The 15,926-nt window shown below is 48.2% G+C and overlaps 1 protein-coding gene across 11 annotated transcripts in view; it reads left to right on the top strand.

The window, feature by feature from the left end:
- KCNQ2 (potassium voltage-gated channel subfamily Q member 2) overlaps positions 1 to 15,926 on the top strand; it is a 71,159-nt gene that overhangs the window by 15,229 nt on the left and 40,004 nt on the right. For 5 of the 11 annotated variants that reach the window (XM_040575830.1, XM_040575828.1, XM_040575837.1 and 2 more), the window contains exons 2-8: positions 5,369 to 5,459; positions 5,951 to 6,077; positions 7,049 to 7,224; positions 8,300 to 8,425; positions 10,483 to 10,593; positions 11,223 to 11,318; positions 11,995 to 12,089. In XM_040575830.1, coding sequence (XP_040431764.1) covers positions 5,369 to 5,459; positions 5,951 to 6,077; positions 7,049 to 7,224; positions 8,300 to 8,425; positions 10,483 to 10,593; positions 11,223 to 11,318; positions 11,995 to 12,089 — 822 coding nt within the window. Of the gene's footprint in view, positions 1 to 5,368; positions 5,460 to 5,950; positions 6,078 to 7,048; positions 7,225 to 8,299; positions 8,426 to 10,482; positions 10,594 to 11,222; positions 11,319 to 11,994; positions 12,090 to 12,375; positions 13,370 to 15,091; positions 15,122 to 15,926 lie in introns of those variants that run through there. The other 6 variants (XM_040575829.1, XM_040575827.1, XM_040575835.1 and 3 more) reach the window with 3 other exon arrangements.

Here is a 15,926-nt window from a genome sequence, read left to right as displayed (position 1 = left end):
TGCACTGTAATTGTGCCGTGGTCTTTAGGATTCTGTCCCGCGAACCCTTCCTGGAGCTGCGCGAATTTATTTCTCCCCACCGAGTTTTCACAGAAAACCTCAGGCCAGCAGAGCTGCAGCAGGGACGGGCCCCGCTGGCAGGTGCACCGCTGTGATGAATATTTTGGGTTTTCCTCCAGACAGCTGGCTCCTCCAAGGCTGCGTGCACAGCGCGGGGAGACGACGCAGCCCAGCATTTCCCCGTGATTCATGTTAGAGGAGGACAAAGAGGAACGTTTGAGCTGGAACTGTGTGTGTGTTGATTGTTTTTAACATGGCTTTTATTCTGATTTGAGGTGCCTTGAGTATGTTAAATAATCAGAGCCTATAAAACCGACTGCTGATTCCTGAAATTTAACCCCTTTCCTGCTGCAAACCTTCAGATCTTGATCTCCATCACCCGCCTTCTCCAGCTGGCTTTGTTCTTTGAGGCTTCCATCCAGGAATGCTCTTACAGTCAATCTTGCTTGTAAATGTAGAGATGCTTAAGCCTTTGCTGGACGAGGGACAAGATATGTCATGCAAAATCCCTTTCTGCTCAGATTCCTGCAGTGCATGGGTTCAGCTTGGGTCTCTCCCTGGCTTTGGGCTCTCGGGGCGGACGATGACGTTTCTGCTGTTTGCCTTACAAGCAGGAGGGAAAGGCTGGGGAAGCTCTTCGAGTGGCAACTCTTCACATGTGATGGATGTTGAAGTAGAAAAAGCCCCAAATCCTGCCCTTGAAGGAGTGTGAGCCCAAATTCTGTCCTTTTTCTAACTGAGAAACCTGATGCCTTCGCAGAGGAAGCGAAATTGTGTCGTGAGTTGGTCGTGCTGCTCATAGGATAAAGCTGTGGTGATGTGCAGGTGTCCTGGGGGCAAGCCCCTGTCATGCAGCAAGGAGAGCAGGATGCTGCATCCCTTCACAGTGTCTGGGGACGTGTCCTGGGGCTTGCTGGTGGCAGTGGTGGAACTGGGCTCACTGGGAGAGCAGCACAGGCTGATCAGGAATGCAACCCCTCTGCTTTTCCTTCCCAAAACATTGTCTGGGGTCTCTAAGACCTGCTTCTCTGCAGCCTGATGGATTCTGTTATCCTGCCCCGCTGCCTGGGGCTCCCTTTAGGGATGCTGCTGTCCCTAGTATGCTTTATGACTATGTACAGACAAGGTGCTGTTATCAGGGCTGTTCAGCCACCATCTCAGCGCGCTGAGAAGGCGCTGGAGCTATTAACGCTGTCCCAGGGAGGCCTTTGCCAAAGATTTATTTAAAAGTGCATACACCACGAGAATCCCAGCCTTGGAGCCAGCCTTTGTGTCACCCGTAAACAACATTTTCTACCGGCATGGGTGCCCAGGGAGCATCCAGCCTCATCCTGCGGGGAGCAAGATCTCAGCTGGGCTCGGCCGAGCCCCCACTAAGAGCTGCATTTGGAAAGGAGAGCGCCTCTGAAGGCACAGGACCAAAAGGCAGGATCCCCGCTTCTATTTTCAGCTCTGCTAGTGACAGAAGTCGCCTTGGGAGATGGTTTTGGCTGAGACTGAGGGATGTGGAAACCTGGAGCGAGGCTCGTGTTTAGCCTCAGAAATGAATAGCTGGGCTGCAAATCACGGCAGGATTGCTCATGTGAAGAAAGATGAGGGATGCTCCTGGTGAAGGGTGGGGGCAGTGCAGCATCTTCGTCAGCCCTTGGAAGTCATGGCATGGTCAGAGGTTTGCTTCTGGTTCACTGGAGATTCAAATTCTGCAGTACATGCTCCAGTTCTGATCACGAGGCTTTCCCAGTCTTAAAAGTCGTTTTGCGGACTCTGTTTATCCTCAGTCTTTTCACCTTGGTTTACTGTCACTGCTGCATTTCATGGCCTCTGATTTGCACCAGTTTTAGACACTTGAAAGCCAGCGTTTTGCAGAGACCACAGCAAATGGATTGCTGGGATTACAGGCGGATTGCCCACGAGCATTTTGGTTTTATTTTAGCACAATTATCAATGCCTTGTTTACGTCCCCAAAGTCATTTTAGAGTCTTTTAAATGTTTTAAATTATTTTCTATTGTGCGGCCTTCAGCTGCCTGTAGTAAAATGCTCCCTCCCTTCCAGCTTTGCTCCTCCTAATTAAACAAATCATTAATTATTTTCCCACTTCCAGGGGAAGGCAGCAAAGCATGTTACAAACACTGTCACTTGTGCTGCTTCCTTGTGTCATACCCATCCCCTTGTGCCCAGGAATCCAGCTGCTGATGATTTATTCTGCTGGTGCTCCACCAGAGGCAGCTCAAAGTCCCTGCATGTCAGCAAATGCTATCTCAACACAAGTATTTCAGGAATAAATGTATTTTTTTTAATTGTTTTTAAATCTGATGTAAATGAGTGTGTAGATTCCAAGGGGCTTTCTTTGAGCAGCTTCCTTTTGGAAGGAAAATAAGGTGTTTAATCTGAAAAGCCTTACAAGGATTTGGTCATACTTTTATGAGAAAGAGGAAAAAAAAAAATCTTGTTTCAAATCATTTTAAGTGGTTTATTTTTTTTGTGATCACTCATTTCTTTTTCTATTGCTAGCATGACATGCAGCGGCTATGAAATCGATACGCAGATTTTGTGCCAGGATTTGTAAGTTGCAATAAGTTTGCCACGGCTGTTCTAAGTCAAACCTTTGGATGCGAAGCCAGACTTTGGAAGACTTTGAGTTTATCACTATTAGCAACAAGATTTTCCCAGCTGAATCTTGGCTGAGCTTAAAGGTGGAGGCACCAGGCATGAGGTCTGGGTGGTGGGCGAGGAGGCGCAGGGCCACGAGGTGCCGTCCCCAGCAGCTCCCCCCGGGGAGCTCGGAGCCAGCCCTAGCCATGCAGGGCCCAGCTCCCGTCTGCTCGGGAGGAGGACATTGTCTCCTCCAAAGCTCTAAGCAGAATTGGCATCTTTAACGTGGAAATCATTAGGCGGGACATAATTAACGTTCCTTATTGCACATTAACATTACCCAGAGTCAGGCTGCAGACATAATTTGCTTTGATTAGATATGTAGCTAAAAAAATTAGATTCATCCCAACCTCTATGCTATTTATTGGCCTGTTTCCCTTTCCCTAGCTATCCATTATTATCTGGAGCCCTTTTCCTGCGCTGTCTGGGCAGATTAGGTGAAATTAAAGCAGTCAGCCTTCCTGTGCCTCGCTGCCTGCCCTCCATGGGGGCTCAGAGGATGAGCCCCACCTCTGGCATGGATGCAGCTCCATGCAGACACCACAAATTCAGTTTTCTTGCAAAAGTATTTCATTCTCTTGGTCCTCTTTTAAAGTGTCCTAGAGGTGTGTGAACCGCAGGGTGGAGCAGAGCAGCTGTGCATCACCATGGAGCTATTTTGGGATGCTTGTGCAGCTCACCCTGTGATGAACCAGTGCCTGCATCCCTTGGTGGCAGGGCCATTCCTTACCCGCTGGTTGAACATACCCATCGGGCCTGAGACAAAGTGCATGGGATGGGGGAGCTGCTGGCCCACCTTAGCAAACCAGGGTGTGCAAGTCTGAAGTGCTGATATCAGCACTTCACTTTCAGTACCTCCCTGGGCATTTTATTGTGGTGTTCGGTCACCAAAATACATCCACAATGTCCTACTTCTTCAAGCAGAATATGTTGGATTTTCCTTTTCCCTCTATCCTTTTCCATGATGTATTTTTATTTTCCTTTTCTCTTTCTTCATTCATTGATTATTCATTTGTTTCTCACCCCAGCGTAGGAGTTTGCAACAAAATCTGGGCCAGCCCGAGAGCGGGGCTGCCTGACCCATTTGCAGCTCCTTCCCTTTGTACCAGCATTGTCTACAAAAACCTCCCTGGGTGAGACAGATGACATCAGGGGCCGTCAGGAGTGGGATTGCAAGGGACATTTCCTTACACTCTGGGGGTTGTTTCAAGTCCCCAAGTACCAGACCGGAGCAGAGGAAATCTGCAGGGAGAAATTGGGGAATTTCCTTACCTGGTCTGTGCTGAATGGGGCTTGGTGCTGATGAAGCTCAGCCCTCGTGGAGATGGCTCTGAAGGTCTGTCCCTTCTGTCCCTGTTTTAGTCCTGCCTGTGGTTGGAATAAGTACTGCAAATCCCCCTGCTGTTACCACGATGTTAATGGCCATTGCAAAGCCACAAGCATGACCTGGTGGTGTGAAACTCCTTTTCTTTATATGAAGGAGCTGCGCCCACCAGCTGAACCGTGCCTTATAAATACTTGAAATTCAGTTTGTAGGAATGTGAGACAAAGCCAGACAGATGAATTATTTAATGCTTTTAAAGAATGCGGCTCTTAGTTCCTCCCTGCGCTGGCCTACTTCGTTGTATCAGCAAATCGATCGTCAGGAAATTAATTTCCCTTCTTTTTGTTTGAGTAAGCAGTGGGCAGCGTGGGCTGGTGGAAGCCTTCTCTGGCCACGAGCAGATGCCAGGACACCTCCGTAGCTGCGGAGCTGGGCATCAAATGTCAGAAGAGGGTCGAGCTCCTGTCACTCATCCGCTGCTTTTTTGTTTTTTTTTTTTTTTTTGTGGCATGGGCAGCTCAGTGGGGACAGAGCTGGGAACGGTGGCGGGGACGGGGGGTGGCACTGCTGGGGCTGCTGCTGGGACAGCCCGGGGTGGCACTGGGCTTGCAGCATGTCAGTGGGAGCTTAAGTGCATTTTATTTGATGTTCATGTCGTTAAATCCTTGGTTTTGTGTAATCTTTGGGCAAGAAGTGCTAGGAATGCTCCCAGCTGAATTAAATCTGGAAGGATGCCAGCCTTTCCGGGCAGTAAAGAGTTAAAAGAAAAAAATAGAAAAGAAAAAAGAAAAGAGTTCTTCCCTACTTGTCTTGTGCTTGTTGAAAGCAGGCTGCAGTAAGAGCTGACACAATGGGGGAATGATCTCAGAGGTTATCACAGTCCTGTGCTGGAAGGGGAACTGGGTCAGTACTGGCCAAACTGGGAGCAGTCCAGCAGGTCCTCCCACACAGTCCTTCTAGCTCACAGAGTGAGGGACTTTGTGTTGTCTTTGCACCTCGGTTCTCCCCTGCTGCCCAAGCACAAACCCTGCGACCGATCTGCAGAGCTCAGTGCAGGCAGTGGAGTCTCAGCCCCGGTTGTGAGAGGCCTGGGTGGCCTCGTTACTGTCACCTCTTGTCACTCCAGAGCCAGCGAGAAGCCTCCTTGCAAGGAAGGACAGTGTTGTAGCAGCGTGGTAAATACTCCTATAGGAAAACATCTAAAAATGCTCTCTGGACCAGTTTAACCAAGTGCAAAAAAATTCCTGCTCAGAAGACTGACATTCTTTCTCTCTCCCTCTCTTTTTTTTTTTTTTTAAATTATTATTATTTTTTATTTTTGTGTTCTGTAGTTTCCTACTAGTTTTCTCCTGCCTGGTGCTGTCTGTCTTTTCAACCATCGATGAGTACCAGAACAGCTCGGAAGGGGCCCTTTATATTCTGGTAAGTTGGGATTTGCAAATGAAGTGGTCCATAGCACGTTAAAACAAAGTCAAAAACAACAAAAAAAAATTAGGTTGGGAATTTTTAACTTAGGCAAGAATTTAGTGTCACTTGCGAGCCAGCATCTATTGGGACACACAGCTAAGAAATAGGAAAAGGAGAAATATGCATCAGGACACTCAGGAGTAAAATTAAAAAAAAAAAAAAAAAAACTTCCAGAATTCCCCCCCCCCCTTTTTTTTTTTTTTTTTAATTTTTGAGGTGTTCAGCCTGTCTCACCCCCCTCCCAAGGAAACGGCGAGGGAAAACCCAGCAGAAAAAAAATTGACCATCTTTCCAGGCTGGGCTCTCCATTTAATGGTCCCGCTGCAGGCAGCTCTGCGTTATCATTCCTGGGGTCTGCGGGGTTCGAGCTGTGGTTTTGTCATTAATTCTGGAGCATGTTCTTCACCACACTTCTTTCTAGGCTAACGGCATTGTCCTCTCTGCAGGAAATCGTCACCATCGTGGTGTTTGGGGTCGAGTACTTTGTAAGGATCTGGGCGGCTGGCTGCTGCTGCCGGTACCGGGGCTGGAGGGGGAGGTTAAAATTTGCCCGCAAGCCTTTCTGCGTCATCGGTAAGTCCTGCACGGGATTTCCTGAACTAAAATGGCTTTTAGAAGAGCTTGCTTGCACAACGCTCCAATTTCTTGGTTGTGTTTTGTGGATTGATCTTCAGCTGCTTCATTGGTCACTTGGAGAAGGGAAAGAGGGTGAAGGCAAAAGTCCTACTTCACAGCTGTGTTTGTTATTATTATACATGAGGCTGCCCTATTTTCTGCAGAGCTGGGAGCCATCCCGTCGCCCTGGTACCCCAAGCATCACCAACACCTGTCCACAGCCATCAGTGCAGGGTAGAGAGGGGATTTAGCCAGGAGAAGCTGAGTGTAGGAGCTGGCGTCTCATGGCAGGGGTCCAACCCCAACATCAAGTCACTCCCAAGTCATTGCAACTCTCCCTGTCTCACTTTGCCTTCCCTTTTGCTGTTGAGCTGCACCACAAGGGAATTGTGAGATTTAATTAATAGAGGGAGGCTTTCAGGATCCTTGGATTTGGGATATGTAGAGCAAGGCTTCTTTTCTTGGCCTCTTTCTTGGACTTTCTGTGAGCACCCTAGGATTGTTGTGGTGAACCTGGGGATTCTCGTTCCCTGTTTAGATGGGAGTTCACATCTCTGGACAGCGCAGGGTAACAGGCAGCTGCGTTAATATAAAATATATAAAATAAAAATAAAAAAGGCACGTACCTTGCAAGGACTTAGCCCAGTTTAGCACTGAACCATATCAAAATGCAGTCGTGCAGTATTGGAGGTATTTTCTATGGGAAGGATGACTGTGGAGAAGAAAACTAGAATGGTTGCATCAGGTGTGCAGTTGCTCTTTTTGTCCAGGTTAAGATTTCTGCTGTGCCCTTCCAGCACAAGACACAACTCATGAAGTGCCACTTTCATGCACAAACTTCTGCTGCCAGCAGCAGTAGATGCATGCCACCCCATTTGGTAGTGGCTCGGCAGTGCTTCTTCAGCTTTCGATGCCCTCTCTTCCTGCAGACATTATGGTGCTGATCGCGTCCATCGCCGTGCTGGCAGCGGGGTCCCAAGGGAACGTCTTTGCCACCTCGGCGCTCAGGAGTTTGAGGTTCCTGCAGATCCTGCGCATGATCCGCATGGACCGGCGCGGCGGCACCTGGAAGCTGCTGGGCTCCGTGGTCTACGCACACAGCAAGGTGAGCAAGGATACTGCCATTCTTCACATTTCCCCCACCAGGGATACTGCCTTGGTTTGGTTCTCCATCCCAAACATCTCCCAGGCTTGGGAGGTTGGGAGGACACCATGCGGTGATGTGGAGAGCAATGCACGAGGTCTGCATAGGTGTTTGCAAGGAGTATCTTGAGCGTGGTGGCCACCTGCACATTTATCTCATTTCAAAGAGTTAGCAATTAGCCAGCAGCCTTGTTAAGCACAGGTGTTGCAAGTGCTTTGTCTAGGATGCCCACTTCAAAGAGGATGTACTTCTGAAAGCATGCCCTGCAAGCAGCAGCCTCCAGCAGGCACAGTTATAGTGGCAGGCTCCTCTGCCCAACGTGAGGCCATGTACCAACCACAGAACCGATCCCTGGTGTTGAGGATTCTTTTCTGTTTTCTCCTGATGGATTTATGACATTTCTCCTGTTTTCTGCACTTTTTTCTCTTGAAAAGCTTAGATACATTATCCAAAATTCTGTAAAAGTCACAGGGAATCTGTGGGTCTCTTTTGTCCACCCTTGTATTAATTTAATCCAAAAATTTTCAATCCTCTGAATTATGAATTAAAACTTCCCTTGAACTGGGGGATATTATTAGAGCAGAGCCTTGCAGCTCCTCCCAGGTAGCAGAAGGGAAGTGCGCTATGCAGAGTCCCCAGAGATTTGGGGCTCACATTTCAGTTTTATGCCTGCTTCTTGGTGTGGTCTGGGGAAATCATTTTTTTTTCCTCGCTTCTGTTCCACATCTTTAAATAATGGAGCAATGAATACGCCTTTTCCTTCTCCTTTTGCTGAGCGTGTTTAGATGATGGGGCCTTCAGGATGGGGGTCACCCCGTGTGCGCTGCAGGGCCACCACCAGCACGTGGTCCCATCTCAGACCTCTCCTTTCTGCACTACATTAAAAATTGGCGCTTCAGATCTCCAGCCAAAGCCTAAACACACACAAATGCAGAGAAAGTTCAGCTCTGAGGCCAACCGCAAGCAAGTAACTCGGCTTTCGGAGATGCACACCAGGATTGCAATTATTCTATTCTGTCCCTTAATGATCTTGCAGGAGCTGATTACTGCCTGGTATATTGGCTTCCTGTGCCTCATTCTGGCCTCTTTCCTGGTATACTTGGCCGAGAAAGGAGAAAATGAGCACTTTGATACATACGCAGATGCACTCTGGTGGGGTCTGGTAAGTAATTTTCATAGAGCAGTTGCTGGTTATTAAAATAAAATGTCCATTAACCCTCCATCTTCTATCACTTATGTGAGGAATCGACTTACAGGCTGCTTAGTTAACATTTTTATTAAATGGCTTCAGGCTACTCCATTTAGCTAAATTCCTTAAATAAAGCTGGTAGAAAATGCTATGGGATCGCGTTTCTTGAATTAGCTGGAGCTGCAAGGCAGGAGGGAACTCGCACACTTCTCAGCCACAGGCCTCAGCTCCAGCGCGACAATAGAGGCAGATCTAATAAGGACCCCATGCTACTGGGGGCTTCTATCATCATTTTGAGAAATACAATATTGCTGCCTTTTCATTATTTATAATTGTGCTTGGGCAGCGTGCTGTTAAACGCACCAGGCTATATTTTATAAAATTAATGCGGCCTGAGTACCAGAAAGACTTGAGTGCTGAAAGCGCTCCCTTTTCAAATCTTTGCTGACAAAAGAGGAAAGGGCAATACTTTTAGTTTGCTCTGTGTATGCATGGGAATTATTGGATTACCCAATTAACAAAGAGAATTAATGACATTCTAATCTTCTTGCATTATTGTTCTTCTGCTCTGACAGTGCAGTGCTAGTTTGGCCTTGATTACAAAGCATGTAATGAAAATCCCAGATCTGATCAAATCCCAGTAACAGGCTTGGGGAGGAATCGGCTGATCAAGCAGCTCCTCTCTTTCGACAAAGGGAAAGAAACACTGTTAAGGCAGTAAATTGCTTTTCAAGCCCCTTGGTTGTAACAGAAAATAAAAACAAAGCCCAATTTGACATAACTAGAAAATAAACAATGAGGGAAAATTGATAGCCCGGATCAGAGCTCAGCCTGGGGAAAGCCACGTGCAGATCTGTCCCTGCTTCCCAAGCTGGGAGAGCCTCTTGCAGGGGAGTACATTCCTTATATTCCTTATTTTAGGACATGGAAATACACCAAATTGTGTCGCTCCTGACTGTCTTAGGGTGAAATTTCAGCTTCATTAAAACGAACTGGTTTTGTCATTGTCCAACTCACAGGTCCAGTATAGACAGATGCTATGAGAAGGACAAAAAAAGTCAAATTTCACATTCAGAGGTTGTCTCCTGGTCTCACCTCGGTGGTTCCAAATCCTCGTAGTTGTTTACATAAACTATAAAAATTTAAACCCCAACTTCACAGCGATTAAGGAGAGAACATTGCTTCAACTCGGTGTTTCAGTACGAAATAGCCACATAGATGCATTTTACTAAACGCTTTGTCAAAATGGCATCTAATTGATAGGGCTTTTAGTGGGTCCCATTAAACAGTGCTTTGGGATCGTACTTCCATTTGTTTGCAAGTGATTTTGCTCCAAGTTAAACGCATGAGGTTTGCAACGGCATATCAGCATGATGCAGGGGCTCTGCCAATCCCTGGGGACAGCTCTGTCTATGGGATGGGGACCCTCGGGGTCCTTTGGGCAGAAATCTCCAAAAAGATGTCCCTCATCAGGCCGTCCCTCCCTGCTTTGTCCTGTGGGTCTCAGGCTCTCCAAATCCTTTCCACAACCTGAAGGGATGCCTGGAATTTTCCATTTGTGAAGCAGAAAAATCACCTTTTCCTGCAGTTTGAACCTCAGGGGATTCTTTGTCTCCACCACGTCTCTCAGCTCCTTGCCCAAAACACACACACCAGCTTGCCAGCATCTCTTGGTGCATTACAATAATACCAAGGAGAGGGACAATATCCCTAAATTAGGTTGTAGGAAGCAGCCATACTTCATCCTGTTGGCTAATGTGATGTTTTTAAATTGGAAGGGTAGGCTGGCTAATAAACACTGCTGGGAAGAAGGGGAATAAACAGCACCAGCTCTTTATGCATGCAAATAACCCTGCTGTCTGCCGAGGCGTGCTGGAGGCAAGCCGGCCCTGCTGCACCCCACATTTGTCTGCTCGGGGTGCACAGGGACCCCAGCCCTCACCATCCGCTCTCTTATCGGGGAATTTTGGTGGCATTGCTTTATGCTCAGTAAAGAGCTGTGTGACTTGAGGGGTGGTCTCCTTCCCCAGATCACCCTCACCACCATCGGCTACGGGGACAAGTACCCCCAGACCTGGAATGGGCGGTTGCTGGCGGCGACCTTCACCCTCATCGGCGTCTCCTTCTTCGCCCTCCCGGCCGTGAGTAGAGGCTGCAGTGGTCACTGCGAGGGGGCTGAGCTCTTCCCCTGGGGCTGCTGGCAACCCAACGGCTCCATCCCATAGCTTAATGTACCCCAAAAGCTCCCAGCTGTTGTTTCCGAGTCAAACAGAGAAGGAGCAGAGGGGAAACCCCATCTGAATAGCCACAGCGCAGGCACCGTGCCTACGAGCAAATGAGATGGAAAATCTGGATGTGGTTCCGCACAAATGAGATGGAAAATGTTTACTGAAGTGAAACCATATTTCTGCTGCTGTTCCTAGGGGTGGCTGTGCCATTTCAGCAAATTACCCCCATCCCTTTCGCAGTGCGTTTCAGTGTGTTGCATGGATCTGATTTTTCCCGATGAGGATAATTTGCCAGCATGGTGTGGCTTTTTCATATTCTGTCAGCTGGCTGGAGGTGGTTTGGTAAATGCAGTCGTTTCAGCCAGCACCAGCAAAGTTCCCTTTTGGGGATGCCTCAGATTAGGGCTGCTCCTTCCTTTCCCCATACATCTGAAGCAAAAAAACGAGACAAAACAAGCCTTTGGAGGGAAAGCTGGCTGCAACTTCTTGGTTAGAGCTTACCTAATGCTCCGCTAACTGCAAATTTTCATCCTTTTCCCCAGGGCATTTTAGGCTCAGGGTTTGCTCTGAAGGTTCAAGAGCAGCATCGGCAAAAACACTTCGAGAAGAGGCGGAACCCAGCAGCGGGCCTGATTCAGGTTAGGACCATAGACAGGTTGTATATTCCTGATTTTGGGGTCTTAATGGATGTTTAGAAGCAGGGGAGGAGAAAAATGGGGCCGTGTGTGTAAGGTGTGAGACAGCAGCTGGTGGCTGGTCTTGTCTGGGGATAAATGCCAGGAAGTCAGCCATGGGAAAATAGCATATGTGGTAGGCAATATGGGGGAGAAAAGGAACGAAATCCAGCCCAGTACAGTGAGACAAACACACTAGGACAGTCTGTTTTCACCGATTTTTTATTTTTTTTAGAGAGAATATTTATACTGATATAAAGTTACAATTGGGAGCATTTTCTTCATGATAACAGATGTCTGCACAGAAGGCTGGCCTTGCTGTCTATCTCGGAGATTTGAAATGAGAGTCATTTTACATTCCCCTGCTCCTCTCTTCACATTTTTTTAACTTCCTAATGTGCAGCAGCACGTGTTTGGTACCCGACCTCCTCCTGACAGCGAGTGCCCAGTACCCACAGCATTTTGGGATCAGCTGTGTCATGGTAGCACCCCAGATTTCTCATATGTCAAATCAAGGAGAGAGCAAAATGTTGGACCCATCCCACAGACAAGGGGCGAAATCAGTGCTGGCTGAGGTTTATCAAACCGAGGGCACCTCCAGCTGTGCCCACATCCTCCATCCCACCGATCTCCTCCACAGGCGGCTTGGAGGTTTTACGCCACCAACCTGTCCCGGACAGACCTGCACTCCACCTGGCAGTACTACGAGCGCACCGTCACCGTCCCCATGTACAGGTACCTCCTCCTCATGCTGCCCGCCTCGTCACACCGCTGTCTCCATGTTAATTTTTTTGTTATCTGGATATACAGTTTGGTTTATTTATTTAAGTTTTTTAAAAATTGATTTCAAGAGCTCCTAAGAGCTGGTATATGCTTTTTCTTTTGGAGTTTTTTTTTCTTTGTTTTATTTTGTGTTTCTTTTTGACTCGATTTTAATTTCCCTGTTATTTTTTTTCTTTCCGTCTCTGTGTGTGTGTACGTGCTCTTCTTTTCACCCTTATTTCTCCACGCCCGGGGGTAGTTGCGTTGGGTTGTGACAGTTGCCGTGCCCAGGTGTGAAGACTCCCAAGCTGCCCTGGACCGTAGGTAATCTTCTCCTCGCCCTGTGTGCAGCTCCTCGCGCCCGCTCGGGCTCTCCCTGCTGCTCCAGCCGGTCTCTAATGGTCCTTCTGCCTTTCAGCACACTCCTGTCCCTCTGGGCTGGCCAGGCGCATCTGGCTTCGGTCCCCCTTTCCTTTCCTTTTCCTTTTTTTCCTCTAAGAGGAGAAAAACCAAATCAGGATTCAGTGAGCGTTTTCCCATTTCTTGCATTTCATTTATCCATCACCAAGTGTTGACGTGAGTAGGGTAGGGCGGCAGCGCCATGACGGATGATGCTGATAAAACACCGCAGCATTTTACCAGCATCCGTCCTGCTTCCTTCAAGGGTGGGGGGAACTTGTTGTTGTACCCAGGCAGCTCTGTCAGCTGAAAGGACCCAGGTTAGAGCAGGGGCTTGGGAGTTCAGAGCCTGATGGAGAAGGGAATGTTCTCAGGGTCAGCAGCATCGAGGGGTTTTCCCCGGATGCTACAAAGCAAAACGTGGCGCTTCATTTTCCACTTCACACCGTGCTGCAGCCCAGGCAGGGCTGTGCATCCCTTTCTGGTGTGTTTTGGGGGGCTGCCCGGATCTCTCTAAGTTTGCACATGAGTTGGCAATGTTGGTTAGGTATTCCTGCAGCTTCATTTTTTTTTTGGGGGGGGAGTGTGATGGGGCTCCTTGTGGCCCCTACTCCTTGCGGTGTGGAACTGTTGTCCAGCACCGGGTTGTGTCAGTGCAGGTGTGACTCAAAATCCCTCTGTGTTTTATCTGTGCGGTGCCTTTTAGCCCTCCAGCAGACGATGTGCATATATTTCCCAGGGTAAGCATTAGCCTGTATTTCAAATGCAGCGGCCAGTCTGCTAATCCATCTTAAAAGCCTGTTGGAAGTCACATTGTCGTGGTCAGTAAGTTTTCATTGGATTCATTCCCAGTGTGTGTCTGATCGGTTGTTTTTTTCCCTAAAGAGACTTATGAACTGACTTCAAGATTTTGCTTTAAGAAAAAAAGCAAACAAAAAACCAGTCCCAACCACCCAATGAAACAGAACCAAATTGTTTCCCAATAGCATTAAGCCCACTCATCCGACTCTCCCTCTCGGTGTCTGACCTCCTCGCCCTCCGTTCGGGGCACTGCTTGAGGTCAGCTGCTGGGGAGGATGAGGACCAGAGCCTGGCCCAAAGTCCACTGCAAAGCTCAAAGCGCCAGGGTTGGCTTCAGTGGGCTTTGTCAGGTGTTATTGTTCTCTGAAAGATTGAACTTACCACGTGGCCAGACATACAGGGACACCCTTTTGCCCAAGAATGAGTGCGTCCTGCGCTTCCTGAGCACGGGCTTCTCTGCTCTCAGCTTCATCCCAAAACCCCAATTCCTGTCTGTGCACAGGCAACAGGAATGACACCCAGGAGGGTGAGCCCCAGCTGCACTGATGGCTTCAGCTGTTAGCAATTTTTATCTTTTTTTAACCAAGAAAGGAGTGAATATCTTTTGAGTCCATTTTGGATGCGTTCAGCTAAATTAACTGGAAATATTTTTCTCCTAATTAAAAGAAAAAGGGGGTAACTGTATGTTCTGGCTGCCGCTTCCATCTCTCTCACACTGTCCATTTACCCTTCCTACCCTTTTCCCTAAGCCAGCTGGCGTGCGCTGACAGCCGTGAGCCCCACACTGCCTTAAGGTGATGGCTGCTGACATGCAGCTGGGGTGCACGCCGTGCTTGGGATGTGGATAGGAGGGACACAGTGCTCCCCTCTCCCTCCCAGCTTCTGGAGGTGAGCTGCAGTCACCGCTGTCTCGGCACCTTTTCTGCTCAACATCGGGCTGCTTATTCCTCTTGGAAGGAGCCCTGTGACTTGAACTTGTCTTCCCAAGGCACCTCTGAAAAGACTGGCTGCTTGGTATCCCAAAATTGGTGCACGTGCCCTGGAGGAGTTCACGTCTCCACAGAACATCACTCAGATCACTGCGGTAGAGCTGGTCTCACTCCTCTGGGGAAAATATGGTGGTCTCCGAGAGAAGCTCAGTTTGGATCTTTCAACTCAAAACGTAGTAGAAGCAAACCTGCAACGTGCGTGTGGCTCCTGTGTATGCAGGTTCCCTTTGGGCTCGTGGTGCACACACAGCTTGGTGCACCTGCACATTTTAACCTGATACACATCAGCCACTGGACTTGCTCAGGAAAGAATCTGCTCTTTGTTATCACTTGTGAGAACAAGGCCTTGATCTCAGCTCTGTTGATATATTGGTTTTCACTGGAAAAAAGCTACTGGAATGTGACATTGGAGTCATCCATCTGGCCCAAGGAGTCCCTGGCTGATGGGACTGAGGGCTGTGGATGCTTCCCAAAAGGTCTCGGAGGCCCCCACATTTTCCTTGCCCTGTGGTGTCCATCTGCTTTCAGAGCAAGGTGCCAGCAGCCTGTGCCCAAGGGTGACAGTGGCGCGAGGGCTGCAGTGGGGAGCGAGCTCAGCCCATGCTCAGTGCTCACCTGCACGCCTGGTCCCAGCGCATCTGCACCAGGGGATACTCTTCGTTCATATGCTAATTTTCTTTATTCTGTTTCTTTTCTCCCCTCCACTCCCATCCCCCCCCCTCCCCTCTGAACCTATATTTCTTTCTCTTGTCCCTTTGGTTTTCTTTGGTGAAAACACTTGAAAAGCACGCAAACGCAAACGTACGGTGCCTCCAGGTATGAAGTGCATGTGACTGAAGCTGTGTGTCATGTCACTCCTTGTTCTTCGTTTGGGACTGTAACATGCAAAGCCCTTTTTAATTAAAAAAACGAAACCAGAAACCTCTGAAGATCATTTTTTTTTCAAAGGAATGAGTGAAAGTGCAAACCAGGCTCCCCATCCTGCTGCCTGCAAACTAACTCCATGCACCTCCATGCACATTTTAGCTATTGGTACACACAAGTGTTGGGAAACTGTCTGCCAAAATGTCGATTTAAGGAAGGAGAATGCGAGAGTGCTTGATAAGCTTGCTTTTTTTTAAAGGATGATTTCTTGATGGTCTTACCAACCTCCTCCAAATCATAACAACGCTTAACAAGAAACTTTCCCTGTTCATACTTCTATTTCCCTTCTTCCATCACTCAAGCGTGTTCCTCTTCCCCCAACCTTCTTTTCCCATCCATCAGTGTACCATTTATCTCACTTCATGCTGTAGGAGCTGTGCCCACCAGGTAACACCACATCTGCTGCCTTTGTTTTTGTGAAAGGTTGTGGTGGCACCGTGGGACACATCAGTGGTAGTGCAGAATAAAATCACAGCAGTAGCCATGCCTGCTCTTGAGGAGGAGGGAGAGACTGAATGCAGGTCCAGTATGCTAACTGAAATGATCACTCAGGATTTCCTCCAGTAATCCAATCTGAGGTTTGAAAAAGGGATGTTCCATCTCAGCAGGATTATTGTTTTAGTTTTTCCTTCTGAGACCCAGAGCCAAGCAGTTATTAGTCCCAGGTGTTCCTTCTGAGACTTAACTTTTTGGGATC

The sequence above is a fragment of the Cygnus olor genome, chromosome 16 (assembly GCF_009769625.2).
Source record: "Cygnus olor isolate bCygOlo1 chromosome 16, bCygOlo1.pri.v2, whole genome shotgun sequence".
Taxonomy (NCBI): domain Eukaryota; kingdom Metazoa; phylum Chordata; class Aves; order Anseriformes; family Anatidae; genus Cygnus; species Cygnus olor.
This window is presented reverse-complemented; position numbering and strand designations above follow the sequence as displayed.